This window comes from Pseudophryne corroboree, chromosome 8 (assembly GCF_028390025.1).
Source record: "Pseudophryne corroboree isolate aPseCor3 chromosome 8, aPseCor3.hap2, whole genome shotgun sequence".
Taxonomy (NCBI): domain Eukaryota; kingdom Metazoa; phylum Chordata; class Amphibia; order Anura; family Myobatrachidae; genus Pseudophryne; species Pseudophryne corroboree.
In genome coordinates this window covers 408,461,301-408,479,522 of record NC_086451.1, presented here as the reverse complement: position 1 = coordinate 408,479,522, position 18,222 = coordinate 408,461,301, and the positions used below count along the sequence as shown (strand labels likewise).

Sequence of the window (18,222 nt, the reverse complement as noted above, 5' to 3'; positions counted from 1 at the left end):
CCAATTGTGTCGGTTGCGATGCCTGACCTTCCCAACACTGGACGGGAAGAGGTGGCGCCTTCCATCATTTGCACGCCCCCTGCAAGTGCTGGAAGGAGCACCCGCAGTCCAGTTCCTGATGGTCAAATTGAAGATGTCACTGTTGAAGTACACCAGGATGAGGATATGGGTGATGCTGGCGCTGGGGAGGAAATCGACAAGGAGGATTCTGATGGTGAGGTGGTTTGTTTAAGTCAGGCACCCGGGGAGACACCTGTTGTCCGTGGGACGAATATGGCCATTGACATGCCTGGTCAAAATACAAAAAAATCAGCTCTTCGGTGTGGAATTATTTCAACACAAATGCGGACAACTGGTGTCAAGCCGTGTGTTGCCTTTGTCAAGCTGTAATAAGTAGGGCTAAGGACGTTAACCACCTAGGAACATCCTCCCTTATACGTCACCTGGACCGCATTCATCAGAAGTAAGTGACAAGTTCAAAAACTTTGGATGACAGCGGAAGCAGTCTACTGACCACTAAATCCCTTCCTCTTGTAACCAAGCTCCTGCAAACCACACCACCAACTCCCTCAGTGTCAATTTCCTCCTTACCCAGGAAAACCAATAGTCCTGCAGGCCATGTCACTGTCAAGTCTGACGAGTCCTCTCCTGCCTGGGATTCCTCCGATGCAACCTTGAGTGTAACGCCTACTGCTGCTGGCGCTGCTGTTGTTGCTGCTGGGAGTCGATCGTCATCCCAGAGGGGAAGTCGGAAGACCACTTGTACTACTTCCAGTAAGCAATTGACTGCCCAGCAGTCCTTTGCGAGGAAGATGAAATATCACAGCAGTCATCCTGCTGCAAAGCGGATAACTCAGGCCTTGGCAGCCGGGATGGTGAGAAACGTGTTTCCGGTATCCACCGTTACTTCACAGGGAACTAGAGACTTGATTGAGGTACTGTGTCCCCGGTACCAAATACCATCTAGGTTCCATTTCTCTAGGCAGGAGATACCGAAAATGTACACAGACGTCAGAAAAAGAGTCACCAGTGTCCTAAAAAATGCAGTTGTACCCAATGTCCACTTAACCACGGACATGTGGACAAGTGGAGCAGGGCAGACTCAGGACTATATGACTGTGACAGCCCACTGGGTAGATGTACTGCCTCCCGCAGCAGGAACAGCAGCGGCAGCACCAGTAGCAGCATCTCGCAAACGCCAACTCGTTCGTAGGCAGGCTACGCTTTGTATCACCGCTTTCCATAAGAGGCACACAGCTGACAACCTCTTACGGAAACTGAGGAACATCATCGCAGAATGGCTTACCCCAATTGGATTCTCCTGGGGATTTGTGACATCGGACAATGCCACCAATATTGTGCGTGCATTACATCTGGGCAAATTCCAGCACGTCCCATGTTTTGCACATACATTGAATTTGGTGGTGCAGAATTATTTAAAAAACGACAGGGGCGTGCAAGAGATGCTGTCGGTGGTCCGAAGAATTGCGGACCACTTTCTGCATTCAGCCACTGCGTGCCGAAGACTGGAGCACCAGCAAACAGTCCTGAACCTGCCCTGCCATCATCTGAAGCAAGAGGTGGTAACGAGGTGGAATTCAACCCTCTATATGCTTCAGAGGATGGAGGAGCAGCAAAAGGCCATTCAAGCCTATACATCTGGCCACGATATAGGCAAAGGAGGTGGAATGCACCTGTCTCAAGCGCAGTTGAGAATGATTTCAACGTTGTGCAAGGTTCTGCAACCCTTTGAACTTGCCACACGTGAAGTCAGTTCAGACACTGCCAGCCTGAGTCAGGTCATTCCCCTCATCAGGCTTTTGCAGAAGAAGCTGGAGACATTGAAGGAGGAGCTAAAACAGAGCGATTCCGCTAGGCATGTGGGACTTGTGGATGGAGCCCTTAATTCGCTTAACCAGGATTCACGGGTGGTCAATCTGTTGAAATCAGAGCACTACATTTTGGCCACCGTGCTCAATCCTAGATTTAAAACCTACGTTGTATCTCTCTTTCTGGCAGACACAAGTCTGCAGAGGTTCAAAGACCTGCTGGTGAGAAAATTGTCAAGTCAAGCGGAACGTGACCCGTCAACAGCTCCTCCTTCACATTCTCCCGCAACTGGGGGTGCGAGGAAAAGGCTAAGAATTCCGAGCCCACCCGCTGGCGGTGATGCAGGGCAGTCTGGAGCGAGTGCTGACATCTGGTCCGGACTGAAGGACCTGCCAACGATTACTGACATGTCGTCTACTGTCACTGCATATGATTCTCTCACCATTGAAAGAATGGTGGAGGATTATATGAGTGACCGCATCCAAGTAGGCACGTCAGACAGTCCGTACGTATACTGGCAGGAAAAAGAGGCAATTTGGAGGCCCTTGCACAAACTGGCTTTATTTTACCTAAGTTGCCCCCCCTCCAGTGTGTACTCCGAAAGAGTGTTTAGTGCAGCCGCTCACCTTGTCAGCAATCGGCGTACGAGGTTACTTCCAGAAAATGTGGAGAAGATGATGTTCATCAAAATGAATTATAATCAATTCCTCCGTGGAGACATTCACCAGCAATTGCCTCCAGAAAGTACACATGGACCTGAGATGGTGGATTCCAGTGGGGACGAATGAATAATCTGTGAGGAGGGGGATGTACACAGTGAAAGGGGTGAGGAATCGGACGATGAGGAGGAGGTGGACATCTTGCCTCTGTAGAGCCAGTTTGTGCAAGGAGAGATTGATTGCTTCTTTTTTGGTGGGGGCCCAAACCAACCAGTCATTTCAGTCACAGTCGTGTGGCAGACCCTGTCGCTGAAATGATGGGTTTGTTAAAGTGTGCATGTCCTGTTTATACAACATAAGGGTGGGTGGGAGGGCCCAAGGACAATTCCATCTTGCACCTCTTTTTTCTTTAATTTTTCTTTGCATCATGTGCTGTTTGGGTACTAATTTTTTGAAGTGCCATCCTGCCTGACACTGCAGTGCCACTCCTAGATGGACCAGGTGTTTGTGTCGGCCACTTGTGTCGCTTAGCTTAGCCATCCAGCGACCTTCGTGCACCTCTTTTTTTCTTTGCATCATGTGCTGTTTGGGGACTATTTTTTAAATCTGCCATCCTGTCTGACACTGCAGTGCCACTCCTAGATGGGCCAGGTGTTTGTGTCGGCCACTTGGGTCGCTTAGCTTAGCCATCCAGCGACCTTGGTGCACCTCTTTTTTTCTTAGCATCATGTGCTGTTTGGGGACTATTTTTTTAAATCTGCCATCCTGTCTGAGACTGCAGTGCCACTCCTAGATGGGCCAGGTGTTTGTGTCGGCCACTTGGGTCGCTTAGCTTAGTCACACAGCGACCTTGGTGCACCTCTTTTTTTCTTTGCATCATGTGCTGTTTGGGGACTATTTTTTAAATCTGCCATCCTGTCTGACACTGCAGTGCCACTCCTAGATGGGCCAGGTGTTTGTGTCGGCCACTTGGGTCGCTTAGATTGAGGTGTTCAGAATAGACTGAAAATGAGTGGAAAATTATGGTTATTGAGGTTAATAATACTATGGGATCAAAATGACCCCCAAATTCTATGATTTAAGCTGTTTTTGAGGGTTTTTTTTGTAAAAAAACACCCGAATCCAAAACACACCCGAATCCGACAAAAAAATTTCAGGGAGGTTTTGCCAAAACGCGTCCGAATCCAAAACACGGCCTCGGAACCGAATCCAAAACCAAAACCCGAAAAATTTCCGGTGCTCATCACTAGTATATACATATAAGATGAGTGATAGTACCAGTGGCACATAATATAATATTATAATATCACAACATGCAAAGACTTCCAGGGCGTTATTCTACGGAATATTGGCCCAAATGTATTAAGCCTTAAAAAGTTATAATGTGGAGATGGATAAAGAGTGAGAAATGACCAGCCAACCAGCTCCTAACTGCCATGTTACAGGCTGTGTTTGAAAAATGACAGTTAGGATCTGATTGGCTGGTCATTTATCACTCTTTATCCGTCTCCAATTTATCACTGTTTAAGGCTTAGTACATTTGTGTCATTCAGATGTATTAACTTAGAGAAGGCATAAGGAAGTGATAAACCAGTGTTAAATGCAAGGTGATAAACGCACCAGCCAATCAGCTCCAATATGTAAATTAACAGTTAGCTGATTGGCTGGTGTGTTTATCACCATGCATTTATCACTGGTTTATCACTTCCTTATGCCGTCTCCAGGTTAATACATCTGATCCATTGTCCATTCTTGATTCACCAGGGAACATAGCCCATATGTGTAGTGGTCTTTAATGGGGCTGTTACAAATTATGTATTGCTTCACTGAGGAAATAAAAAGTATTACCATCACCGAGTGATGAATCACTCATGGGTAAATTTACTAAGATGGGAGTTTTATTTAAGATGGGATGTATCCCATAGCAACCAATCAGATTCCAGGTATTATCTTCTAGAAGGTGCTAGATAAATGAGATGGGAAATCTGATTGGTTGCTATGGGCAACATCCCATCTTAAATAGAACGCCAGTCTTAGTAAATTTACCCCTTATTTTCTACAAATTTGCTTACTGTACTTTCTATAGACAACAAATGCAAAAATAAAGCCTGGAGGTTAATATGATAAGTGCACTGCTCGCTCTTAAAAAATCATATTAAAGAAAAAGCATAAGAAATATAATCAACAAGAAGAATTTTTGTTCTAGCATAGCAAAGTTATTATATTAATATGGGTTATACCATTGATTCCTCTGTAGTCATTGTTGATTATCATTCCAGATTTTCCAGAAGAGAATCGGAACAGCAACGAATTTGCATTTACATTCAACACGTCACGTGTGAGGACGATCGTGATCAATGAGGAATTTCTGCACCAAGCTGAGCTGCGCATATACCGGAAAATGTCCAAAGCCGCAAACGGCACAGAGATCAGAGTGGAGCTATACAGGGTGAGATATTAGCGATAGAGTATCAGATCCTCACCAATAAATCTACCTAATACTATTACTGTTATCTTTTATTTATATGGACATATAAGATGTGCACAGTGCCATACAGCGATTAGCTATACAACTGTACATCAATACGTAGGATAACATAGGCAGGGCCACCATCAGGATTCATGGGGCGCAGTGCAAGTGAATCATGCAGCCCCCCCCCCCCCCCCCCCCCCCAAGGCAGTGCGTACATCTGGTCCGTTGGGTCCCCTGAGAGAGGGTGGCCCAGTTAACGTGTCCCCTCAGCTAGGGTGACCATATTATCCCTTTTACATTGAACGCTCATGGATTACACAGGTTCTGTGGCTGGCTGACTTCAAGTCCACATTTCAGCTGGTTTTAATCAGCCACAGAACCTGTGTAATTCATGAGCGTCCCAGGTAAAAGGGATAATATGGTCACCCTACCTGAGCCTTCCCTTAATATGTCTCCTCCAGCACCGATTACACTGCCTGCAATTTGTTCCTTTGTTCGCAGGACTGTCTGTGACTCAGAAAAGTTTTGTGACCTGTGTCATCAGCCCGGCGGGGTCCCCCCACCTCATCCCAGACAACTTACTGTACCTCCCCTGTTGGCGGCCCTACCATCTAACGGGATACAGTCTCCTGCACAGAGTATCACTCTCTGCAATTGACATCACCCCACCCCCATAACTGAATATAGCCCCCTGCACCTCCGATCAGTACCTCTGCACCAATAATTAATAAATAATACAAATAATTGGTTCAGCAGACAAATAAGGGCAGAAAAAGCAACAGCAGACATCGTTACATAATAAGCGCCAGTAATAATAGGGTAGCACAAACAACAGAAACGGTCCATTTGAAACAGTTAATGTGTGCAGAGAGACAGCTATTTATTTACCTGACCAACGCTGTCTGCCTGTCATTCCCCACTCTACTCCACTGGTGCTGCGAACTGCCAAAGAGTACCGGAACACAGAGGTGACTAGACCACAACCTATCATGAATGATGCTGCCCAGTGGAGTGTACTGAACAGCACCATGTCACTGAAGAGGGCTCCCAGCACTGTCAGCATCTGTTTACAGCAAGTAAAACTGAAAAAAAGAGCGCTTGTATAAAATAATAAAAAACTTTATATGTGTATGCGCAAAACCTGTGGAAAAAAAATTATTATTAGTAAATAATGTTTACAGCCCTTTTAGGGCTATGTAAGGACCGGATTTTAAACTGAGCAAAAAAAGAATACTTTCATTCCTAACTCACCCTGTCTAAATACCTTTAGAGCCTGTTTGAATAAGTGAAGAGCTTCCACGTCAGGTGTGATGGAATCCTTCTGTGGTGTCCACTCTCCACTGCTTGATCGTATTAGCGGCTGCTGTTAGCTGGAATTAGCGGCTGGCGGCTTGTTGGTATGATTGACGGGTGATAGGCGGCTGATTTCCCGTCTCGCTGTTGACGGCTGAATGCCGCGATTCCTTCTTTAGATAGGAAGTGCAGTATTACTAGGATAGTACTTTTAAGGACCGAATGCTCTTTAAAATAGACGGGGAAACAAGCCGGCTGTTAATAGCATATTACAGCCGCCAACCGTCACAGCAATCAACTATCAGAAGTTGCAGCCTTTGCAGTAATACTGCACTTCCTATCTAAAGAAGGAATCGCGGCATTCAGCCGTCAACAGCGAGATGGGAAATCAGCCGCCTATCACCCGTCAATCATACCAACAAGCCGCCAGCCGCTAATTCCAGCTAACAGCAGCCGCTAATACGATCAAGCAGTGGAGAGTGGACACCACAGAAGGATTCCATCACACCTGACGTGGAAGCTCTTCACTTATTCAAACAGGCTCTAAAGGTATTTAGACAGGGTGAGTTAGGAATGAAAGTATTCTTTTTTTGCTCAGTTTAAAATCCGGTCCTTACATAGCCCTAAAAGGGCTGTAAACATTATTTACTAATAATAATTTTTTTTCCACAGGTTTTGCGCATACACATATAAAGTTTTTTATTATTTTATACAAGCGCTCTTTTTTTCAGTTTTACATTATATATTTTTAATAGAGCTGCTATCATATTTCCATTCTAGCGCAATTAAGTTTTATTTATATTTACAGCAAGTGTCAGGGTCCTCCCAAACCCCCCCCCCCCCCCACGTGGGTAGGACAGCAGGACAGTCCCCCCAAAAAATGTGACTGTCCCGTGAAAATCGGGACAGTTGCTAGGGGTATGGTATAAACAACACAGCTCTGTTTAGTTTCAGAGGACACTGGGTTCTTACTTGCTCAAACAGAGCAGTCACATCTCTCATTTCTCCCACAGGTAGATGGGAACAGTTCCTCACGATATCTGGACAGTTTGTTTGTGTGGCCGGGAACAGAAGCAAATTGGCTGTCATTCGATGTGACGGATTCTGTGAAAAGATGGCTGACTCTCACAGGTAAGGAATTATTGGTACCTGTGCAAGAAGAAAATAGGAAATGTATATTTAATATCAGTCCCAGGTTACTGGCAACTCTATCTAATATAAGAAAGTCGGGACATAGCATGGATGATTACAACTGTGTGCTTGAGACCTTAGGCTTTTATGGTGCCTATAGGACTATATCGATATGATGCAGTGAAATGTGTTACAAGTAACTGCTGATTATGCTCTTGTTGGTTCACAGATGAGAAGAAATCTTTCAAGTTGCAAATGCCATGTGCCTGTGAGAGCAGCCAATCGAGTGATCCCCAGCTGCAGATAGGAGGTAAGACTGGAGTCCCTGGCGCTATAAACTGAATCCTGCTCACTGACCCCTAATAGGCATCAGCGCAATGCACTGTGGGTGTTTGGGAATTTTAAACCCTTCTCCTGCAGCTGACTTCCTGGTTGTCTCTGGTCTGGGTGAGCTGGAAAACCTGGACCTCTGTTTCTCCAGCTGCAGCTGTGCAATTTCAAAAGCCTGGAATTATAAACCTCCACTGCAGGTGCAGAATGTGCAGGCCTTGTTTTCTTCCCCCTTGGACGGAGCTGATCCAACCAGAATGTGGTCAATTGTGGTGAGACACAAGCCTTCTCACAACAGAACATTATACCTTTATAAATGGCAAGTTCTGATGTTATTGCTTATAACCGGTGAGTGTGAGTTCTAATGCCTTCACTTCAGTGTGAACTCGGGAATGCACACCAGTGGCAGACCCTACATTTCCATCCAGCAGAGCAGGGAGAGAGCAGAGACTGCTGCTGTGTGTTGTGCAGGGCGGGGTCCTGGGAGGACGCTGCTGCTCTCCACTTCATCACAGCCCGGATGTTCTGCACATTATGGCTGGAGACAGGTCCAGGATGACACTAGTCATAGTGAATTGCATCATCTTGCCCCACCCACTAGTCACTTTAGTTCCCCACTATCCCAGGACCCAGAAGAACTCCCCAAATCACTTACATGGAAAATACTTTGTATCATTAGTTTCTATGGTCACTGTGGCCCACTGACATATGTACAGTAGCAGATATGGTGCTCGGCCTGGGTTCAGTATGATTTACCACCGCCCAGGATGCCGAATGTCAGTATCCCAACATCGGCATCCTGAGCGGTTGATGCCGGCAGAGGAGCCAGCGAAACGAAGCCCCCTACAGGTTCGGCGGCGAGCTACACTTGCCACAGGTTCTATTCCCCCTCTATGAGTGTCGTGGACACCCATAGAGGCGGAATCACCTACCTCGCTGGTATACTGGCGGCAGTATGGTTCCCAATTGGGATCCCGGCATCGGTATTGTGACAGCTGGGATCCCAATGAGCAGTCGCTATTGTTCATACCCCCTATGTGAACACAGGGCTATCTGCTACGTCTACTGTATATGGGAACAGGCAGCACGCATTCAATTGTGCAGGGAAGTGGGATAGATCCCGATGGCACGCCCAGCAACTTGCGGGATTCAGAAACTACAGTCATGTCAGTATCTTCGCTGGGCTGGGTCGGCCTCAGTGGCCCCCTGCCTCAATCAGCAGACTGTGTACCTACCTGGGCCTATTTTTATGCGGCTGTAGTCTCCTTTGTTAATCTAGCCTAGAACCCACCAAAATATATAACCTGCCATCCGTTAGCCCCTCCTGAGGCAGAGGGGTCTGCTGGGTATTTCACCGGAATCTAGGTGAAAGAGTCCAACACTGTTCCTAGCTACCATCTCTGTCTCACTTTATCCCGGATTCCACTTTGATGTCTCCTGTCACTGGCTTCCCCCTGCCCTCATCTCGCTTCTTTACCTCTTAAGGCCCAGATTTATCAAGCCTTGGAGAGTGATAAATGGCACGGTGATAAAGTACCAACCAGTCAGCTCCTAACTGTCATTTTTCAAACACAGCCTGTAACATGGCAGTTAGGTGATGGTTGGCTGGTACTTTATCACTTTCCAAGGCTTGATAAATCTGGGCCAAGATTACAACACCTGGTTTTCTCCATCACAGAGAGGGTTCTATTCATGAAACAGTTAAAAGTGTGGAGTAATGAGCCAGTGGAGAAGTTGCCCATGGAACCAATCAGCTGCTCCGTACAATTGTATAGTATGCAAATTATAAATGTTACTTCAATGCTGATTGGTTGCCATGGGCAACTTCTCCACTGGCTCACTTCTCCACACTTTTCACTCTTTCATGAATAGACCCCATAATGTTGTGATATCTTCCACACCCCAGGTTGCTCAGATGGTCTGTTTTTGAATTACAGGGTTTTCATACGCACGGGGAGACTTGGCATCACTCGACAAAGATCCTAGATATTACCCCTACCTTCTAATTACATACACCCCAAAGGGGCGAATGGAGGAGACCAGCACCAAACGCAGCAAAAGAGGGGTGGATGAAGAATTCTGCCGCACGTGAGTATAGATTGCATCTTACATCCAATAGATTCCCATGAAAGATGTTAGATTAAAAACTCTCTCTCTTTTGCAGGAACACTGGAAAAAACTGCTGTGTAAAACCCCTATATATTAACTTCCGTAAGGATCTTGGCTGGAAATGGATTCACGAGCCTAAAGGATATGAAGCCAATTATTGTTTAGGAAACTGTCCGTTTATCTGGAGCATGGACAAGCAATACAGCAAGGTAATCTCAAAGGACACGAGTGGGGCACCTAGCTGCCCGTATCCAAACCTCCGAGTCCCCAACTGGTCCTGGGAGGTGCCACCACAGCAGCACAGTGACAGGGCTAAATGTATAGGACAGTCGTGTGTGTAGTACCTGGCAAGATAGCACTTGGCTGGCATACCAACCCAAGCAAGTGTCATTTCAAGTCATGTAGGACCACTGGCATCCATCAAAGAAACTGCTTGGTAAGATGCCCAGCTTAATAGGTTGCACAAGTGACATTCCACTGCCACCAGTGACCAATAAGAGGAGAAGCAGAGGCACTTGGCTCTCCTCACTTTTCCAGGCTACATTTTTCTGTGCTAGTGTGAGAACTCAGGAGCAGACACTTTGTCTAAATAAGGGCATATATTGGGCTTGAAGCCACGGGCTAAGGGTATGCAGTCACTGTGACAACATTTAGAATGTTGACACTGTAATTTTGACATAGACTGAATGTTTACATTCAGGATGTTGACACAGAATGTTGACAGCCAGGCGACATGGGTGCGATATGTTTTACTGGTGGTCAGGATGGCGGCGGTCATAAGACCGACAGCGGAATCCCAATGGAGAAGATCCTGACAAGGGTCCAGAAAGTATGCTTACCTTCCCCACTAACCTTCCCCCGCAGACTTAATCTAACCCCTTGCTTCCTGCAGCCTAACCCTAACTCTCCCTGGTGATGCCTAAACCTAATCCCCCCACCACCACCACCACCACCTTCCCCGCAGCCTAACCCTAACTCTCCCTGGTGATGCCTAAACCTAATCCCCCCCCCCACCACCACCACCACCACCACCTCCCTGCAGCCTAACCCTAACCCCTCCCTGGTGATGCCTAAACCTACCCCCCCCCCCCCCACACACACACCACCACCACCACCACCTCCCCGCAGCCTAACCCTCACCCTCCCTGGTGATGTCTAAACCTAAACCCCCACCACCACCACCACCACCACCACCTCCCCGCAGCCTAACTCTAACTCTCCCTGGTGATGCCTAAACCTAATCCCCCCCCCCACCACCACCACCACCTCTCCGCAGCCTAACCCTAACTCTCCCTGGTGATGCCTAAACCTAATCCCCCCCCCCCCACCACCACCACCACCACCACCTCCCTGCAGCCTAACCCTAACCCCTCCCTGGTGATGCCTAAACCTAACCCCCCCCCCCCCACACACACACACACACACCACCACCACCACCACCTCCCCGCAGCCTAACCCTCACCCTCCCTGGTGATGTCTAAACCTAATCCCCCCCCCCCCCCACCACCACCACCACCACCTCCCCGCAGCCTAACCCTAACTCTCCCTGGTGATGCCTAAACCTAATCCCCCACCACCACCACCACCTCCCCGCAGCCTAACCCTAACCCTCCCTGGTGATGCCTAAACCTAATCCCCCCACCACCACCACCACCGCCACCAAACTCTCCCTGGTGATGCCTAAACCTAATCCCCACCCCCACCACCACCACCTCCCCGCAGCCTAACCCTAACCCCTCCCTGGTGGCGCCTTAACCTAGCCCCCCCCCCCATCCTGCCGCCTAACCCTAAGATTCCCCGGCATACTTATGATCAGGATTTCGACTGCGGACGCCATCATGCTGAACGTATCTTAACGACACACGCACCATGTATACTTTTGGGCAAATCAAAGGTTTTTCCTGCATTAAAGGGGAAAATTTGACTTTAATAGGCCCCACAGCACCTGTATCTCTGGCGGCAGGGCAACAGAGACAGAACCTTTCCCTCTCCTGTCAGGATGATACAGACAGAAAGAAACTAATACACTTTACATCCCCTTCCCAGGGCACGGTGACAAAGACAGGAAATAGGAGACAGACAAGCTGTGTAATGTCATTATCTATCATACACTACTCTTCTGCATCTTTTAGGTCCTGTCCCTCTACAATAAGAACAATCCTGGAGCCTCCATTTCTCCATGCTGTGTACCAGATGTCTTGGATCCTCTGCCCATTATATACTACGTTGGTCGAACACCGAAAGTGGAGAAACTGTCAAACATGGTGGTCCGATCTTGTCAGTGCAGCTGAGACCTATTTGTGGAGGTCATAAGCTATGGAAACAACATGGTACTGGACACCACAAACTTTAGACAGAGTGACCTTTGGTCAGCATTAGCTCTCACACCCTCCATTTGAACCATCCATGTTAAAAGTCTTAGATCAAAGGAAACTTTCCTCCTGTGTGCATTAAGAACTGGGGTCACAGGTCATCAGGTCAGCAGAGACTATTCCTGTAGTGTACGCAGTGCTCTATAGCAATTATTTCAGTACTGCTGCAAGTCCCTTCTACCTTCCCAGCGATGAGGGAAAGATCATCAAAAAGGAAGCTGCACTCTCCAAGAACAGACCCATTCGAAGTCTCTGTGTGGTCAGACTATGAAGTTACTCAGAAAGCAATACAGTACACCATTGGGCAATATAGAACTGTAGGTTGTGATACACTATATAGATTGGTCAACGAGCAAAGGCAGATAATTCCCATTATGAGAGTTTCCAATCAGGCCCAGTAATGTTGGTTCAGTGTACAAGTTGTCATGGTTTTGGTCTTATCTAAAGGCAGTAATCCATTTGACGCAATTAAGTATACAGACTGTTATACTGTACATGCAATATGCCATGGTGATGGATCATTTTGATGTATGGAACGCAGTGGGAAGTGTTGCCGGTTTGTCTGGTACACTCTTCACTTTATCTCTCTCCAAGTTTTGATAAAGCTCCACTATGGTATGAGTTCTGGCGAGTGGTACGTGATGGCTACATGACAACGTAGGGTACATATAACACTGACCTTTCAATCCTTTATGCGACTCTAGATTGACTTTGGTGCGTCCCTTCCCAAGCCCCCAAATCTGGCACTGAAATTTAGGAAGTTTAATGCAACTAGGATCTCCTTTAATTGTCTCAATGGACATACTGCACCCTGATAATAAGAGTACCTGTAGGTCTGCTGAAAAGCACTGCAGGGTTCCAACACCTGTTATAGCAAGGGTGGCTAAGCGTGGTCCTCGCGGACCCCATACAGTTCAAATTTTCCAGACCACCTCTGGATATTTTAAAATGTACAGTAAGTAGTGACTTCATTTGTGCATCAGTTAGGAGATCTGGAAAACATGAACTGTTAGCATTCCTGGAGGACTAAATCTGGGCACCTCTGTGTTACAGAACTATACTAAAATAGTGGTGGCCATCAACAACCGATGGTTATCAACCATCGTGGGCATGATGGTGAGCTGTTTCACCATCAATGGGAGGCCAACCATTGTTAAACATCGGTGGCTCGATCTGTGCAATCACATAGCCTAACCATTGATGATTCATTCCGATGGTGAAATCCTTCGACCATTAATAGCAGACCATCGATGGCCATCACTATACTAAAAGCAAGTGTGCCATAGCAGGGAAACTACTGCATATCTGTTTGTGAATGTTTCACGATTGCTTTTCATGTTGGACCAACTTGTATTTTAGATTATGCAGGTCTAGAAGACTAAAGGAATGGTTACAGCTGTCTATTTAAAAACGGTTGATGGGCCATATACAGTAGCGTATAGGTTCGTCATTTCAAACACGTCTGCACGGATAAATAGCATGTATTCAGTTCCTGCTTTTAAATCAGTCCCTGCTCCCCCAGAGACTCAGCGGTGTGGGACACGAGTGAGTCATCTCTTAAAAGGCTATTTGTTTCACAAGGCTCAGTTGTTTATTATGAGTGCCCTTGGATACTACACAAAACTTGTGCCTAGATACAACTGTATCCAATGCAGAAAGCTCAGCAGGCAAGCAAAATAAACTCATCTCCCTGATCATATAAATACACAGCTAAAATTAAAGGAAACTAACAAGATAAAGAAACTTGAAGCATATAAGTTCATACAAAAGGTAGAACCCTTTATAAATGGCACAGAGAATGCCGCCCAACCTTGTGGGGCTATGAATCTCCCTAGAAAAATGAGCATTACTGAGAAAGGTGGTATGGCATGATGGATGGAAAGGTAATGGTGTCTACTCAGGGAAAAGAGCAAAATGAACACAATACAATTAGGAGTTTGCAAACTGCAATTGATAAGAAGGCAAATCATTTCTCTTTCTACAACAAATTGTCTTTTTTATGTGTTTTATATAGTTTGTCTTTTCTTATTTAAAAAAAAAAAAAGATTTAAAAGTAAAAAAATAAAAGAGGTACTTAGAAACGAGGCGTGCTTAATGTCTGCGTAGCTCCGGTCTTTATTATTTTATTGAAATCATTTGTTTACACATCGAACAAACAACACATAATACAAAGGTATATAATGACTGGTGTATTACAGATGACTATGCCTACTTTCCAGGACTGCCGAATTCCATGGAGATATACCAGACTCCCCAAAAAAGTATACTAGCAGCCACCCAGCTCCTCGTCACATCACTGTCATTCCATCAACCCAGCCAACCCCCTCCCAAGTGATAATTACACCTATTAGAAGTGAGAAGCAGTGCTGTACTCCTGAGGCATAAAATGCAATTCTCACTATCTGCCGTTATAACTGGACTTAAATGATTATATATTATACCTATAGCATCATAATAATTATTATATATTTGAAATTAGCAGTTGGCCCCTAGAGCTACAGTAGTTTCCCTCGTGGACCACTGACATTCTATAACATGACTTGCAAGAACTGGTGGGGAGCAGCCTTCATATTAATTATAATCAGGCGCTTCCTGCTGGTGACATCATCACTGAGAAAGTCCCAGGTACAGGATGACTGCACAAAGGAGAAAACACAGGAAACTGTTGTACAATTATGGTGAAAGCATATTGTGTGGGACGTGGCGAGTTCCTGTATCCACCCTATTGGCCGATTTAATGAGCACATTCTCTCCAACCAGCTCTACGAGTCACTCCATTTATACCGGACAGATCTATATTTTGCAGTCAAAGAGGCGTATGATATCTTTCAGGACTGGGACAACTGCTTTCTCACAAGATGATTGCAGCAGGCGCAATGGACAGTGTTACTCACTAGTGTCCATTCTAGAACCCTGCAGCTGTCACAACCTGTGCAGTTCCTCTTTCCTGTCTGGGGTGTCGCGCTCTGCTTTGGTGCTTCTAGAACACTCTGGTCTGTATCCGAGCACTGAGATACAGACCAGAGTGTGCTAGAAGCACCAGAGCAGAGAGCGACACCCCAGACAGGAAAGAGGAACTGCTCGGGTTGTGACAGGTGCAGGGTCCTACTGGTGTAGGATTGGGCTTCTCTTGTACAGAAAAATCAGGTGCATACCACAATTTGCTACAAGTCTCCAAGCGTGCTCACGTAACAAATTAATTGTGCCTATGCTGACCCAATGGGAGTTGCGACCTCTGCAAACTTCTATTAATAGTCTCTTACTGTAAACGTATTTCGGGTGATATTGTCAGGGGCAGTGGTGCAAGTATGCGGGTACGCTCGGGTACGGAGTACCATTAAGAATTTGCCACACACTTTGCACCCCTGACCGCCATTACCACAATTATAATGCGCCATAAAGCAACAAGACCATAGTGCTTGGCAGCATGATGCCACTTCCCACTTTGCCAGGGTTACTGGGAGCGTAACGGTGACATCATGACGTCACATCATGCTTCCTCCTGGCGGCTGTGGCTGGCGTAAAGAGAGATGCCTGATTGCACTTTCCCACGGCGTCACTTGCTGGGAACAGTAGTGCAGCTGTTTCCATTCACTCGGCTCATGTGACGCATCGGCACTGAGCGGCTTTTTTTTCTTCAACGGCTGGGCTGCTGGGCATGTCTCTGGCTTCACTGTGTGAGGTAATTAGTTTCTAATATAATGTGGACACTACTATTTATTTATATTGTTATGGAGGTATTACTATATATTTCTATTGTAATGTGGACACTACTATATATTTATATTGTTATGGAGGTATTACTATATATTTCTATTGTAATGTGGACACTACTATATATTTATATTATTATGGGGGTATTACTATATATTTCTCATATAATGGAGGCATGACCTTGAGAGTGCAAAGAAAAGAAGCTGTGTTGTGTGGCCACGCTGCTACTGTCATGTAGCCACTCCCACTAGTGACATGTGGCCACGCCCAGGGACGGATTAACAATGGGGCGGGTGGAGCTGCAGCTCCAGGCCCACCCATGAAAATAGGCCCACAGCCTCCCCTGCAGTGCTGTGCAGTCAATGTTAATGGGTGAAAAAAAAAATCCAGACACTGACTCACCACTAACAGGCCAGAGCTCCCCTCCCGGTCAGCCCCCCCCCCCCCCCCCTGCTCACGCCGCGATCAGCAGCAGATATCCCGATTTCCGTCCACCCATAAAGCATCTTGAAGCTTCGCCTGCGGGTCGTTCGAAGCTCCGCCCCAAGCCACTTGAAGCTTCACCCCCAGCCTTCTGATGCTCCGCCCCTAGGTCGTCAGAAGCTCCGCCCCCTCTCTCTCTGCACCGAATGGCCACTATATCACCTCGCTTGATTCTATTTCGGAGTGGGAGAAGGGACCTTCTGACGTATCTAGGGGAGGAGACACGTCACCAGGGGAGCTACGGGCGAACAGGGTACCCGAAAAGTACCCTCGCGGGCTTGCTTCGCTCGCCACGCTTCGGGCTCGGTGGCTCGCTTCGCTCGCCACCTGATTACTAAAGGTAATAGTTGGTGGCGTGGATAGTAGAGGAACTATCCCGCTGGCCTTGCCCCTCTTCTTGTGTTGTGACTCCTCCCCCAGACGGAAAAGGTCCCTTAGCCCACTTGATTCTAGCATCTACCGTGGAGCCAACACAGCAGAGCGAAGTTGTGGCTGACTCCAGGGCTGCTGTCTCCTGGCTGCAGCCAGTTATCACATTACTGTGGTTGTGACTGCTACCGGACCACTGAGCCTGCAGATCCTCTCTCCCCTCCCCCCGCATCTTCTGCGGTCCTAGCTCTGTAGGCGAGGTTATATCGTCCGTGGCTGTGGCCTCCAGGGGAGAGGGAGGTGATATGGTAGTTGTAAAAGGGACCTCTGCTTCTTCAGTGCGGATCCCACCCACACTACAACTTAGGTCATAGTTGCCTACCCTCCCTCATTCTGCAGGAGACTCCCTGAAGTAGCAGCAATCTCCCGGTCTCCCTGAATAGACCAGAAATCTCCCTCATTGTACCTTACCCCCATTTATGTAGCTGTTTCATTCTTGGGGGAACAATAAATCAGAGATATATCATTCAAATGGGATCATCATTGCCATTTCCCTGCATTGGTTGTAAGGCACAATGGAGGTCATTCCGAGTTGGTCGCTCGCAAGCGGATTTTAGCAGATTTGCTCATGCTAAGCCGCCGCCTACTGGGAGTGAATCTTAGCATCTTAAAATTGCGAACGATGTATTCGCAATATTGCGATTACACACCTCGTAGCAGTTTCTGAGCAGCTCCAGACTTACTCGGCATCTGCAATCATTTCACTGCTTGTCGTTCCTGGTTTGACGTCACAAACACACCCAGCGTTCACCCAGACACTCCCCCGTTTCTCCGGACACTCCTGCGTTTTTTCCGGAAACGGTAGCGTTTTTTCCCACACGCCCATAAAACGGCCTGTTTCCGCCCAGTAACACCCATTTCCTGTCAATCACATTACGATCGCCAGAACGAAGAAAATGCTGTGAGTAAAAATCCTAAGTGCATAGCAAATTTACTTGGCGCAGTCGCAGTGCGGACATTGCGCATGCGCATTAAGCGGAAAATCGCTGCGATGCGAAGATTTTTACCGAGCGAACAACTCGGAATGACCTCCAATGATCCCTATGGCTGCATGCATTTTAAATAAGGTTTCTCATGGCCACTTGCAGTATATCAAAACAGAAAAGTGAGGTGTTTCCCAAGCGCTGTTCTACATATATGCAAGTCTTCCCATTGGACTTCAACCACAGGTATCCTTGGGAAGAGACAAAAAGCACAAACACGTCCTATGTGTATAGATTATTCTCAACTCTTTATGATAAACTGAAGGAATCCACCACTGACCTTGAAACTAGAGATGAGCGCCTGAAATTTTTCGGGTTTTGTGTTTTGGTTTTGGGTTCGGTTCCGCGGCCGTGTTTTGGGTTCGACCGCGTTTTGGCAAAACCTCACCGAATTTTTTTTGTCGGATTCGGGTGTG

The 18,222-nt window shown here is 46.9% G+C and overlaps 1 protein-coding gene across 1 annotated transcript in view; it reads left to right on the top strand.

Moving 5' to 3' along the window:
- Positions 1–14,266, top strand: part of TGFB1 (transforming growth factor beta 1) — a 70,029-nt gene extending 55,763 nt beyond the window's left edge. Inside the window, exons 2-7 of the mRNA XM_063937834.1 lie at positions 4,769–4,938; positions 7,269–7,386; positions 7,616–7,696; positions 9,654–9,804; positions 9,881–10,034; positions 11,958–14,266. Coding sequence (XP_063793904.1) covers positions 4,769–4,938; positions 7,269–7,386; positions 7,616–7,696; positions 9,654–9,804; positions 9,881–10,034; positions 11,958–12,116 — 833 coding nt within the window. The 3' untranslated portion in view covers positions 12,117–14,266. The remainder of the gene's footprint in view (positions 1–4,768; positions 4,939–7,268; positions 7,387–7,615; positions 7,697–9,653; positions 9,805–9,880; positions 10,035–11,957) is intronic.
- Positions 14,267–18,222: the final 3,956 nt, after the last annotated feature.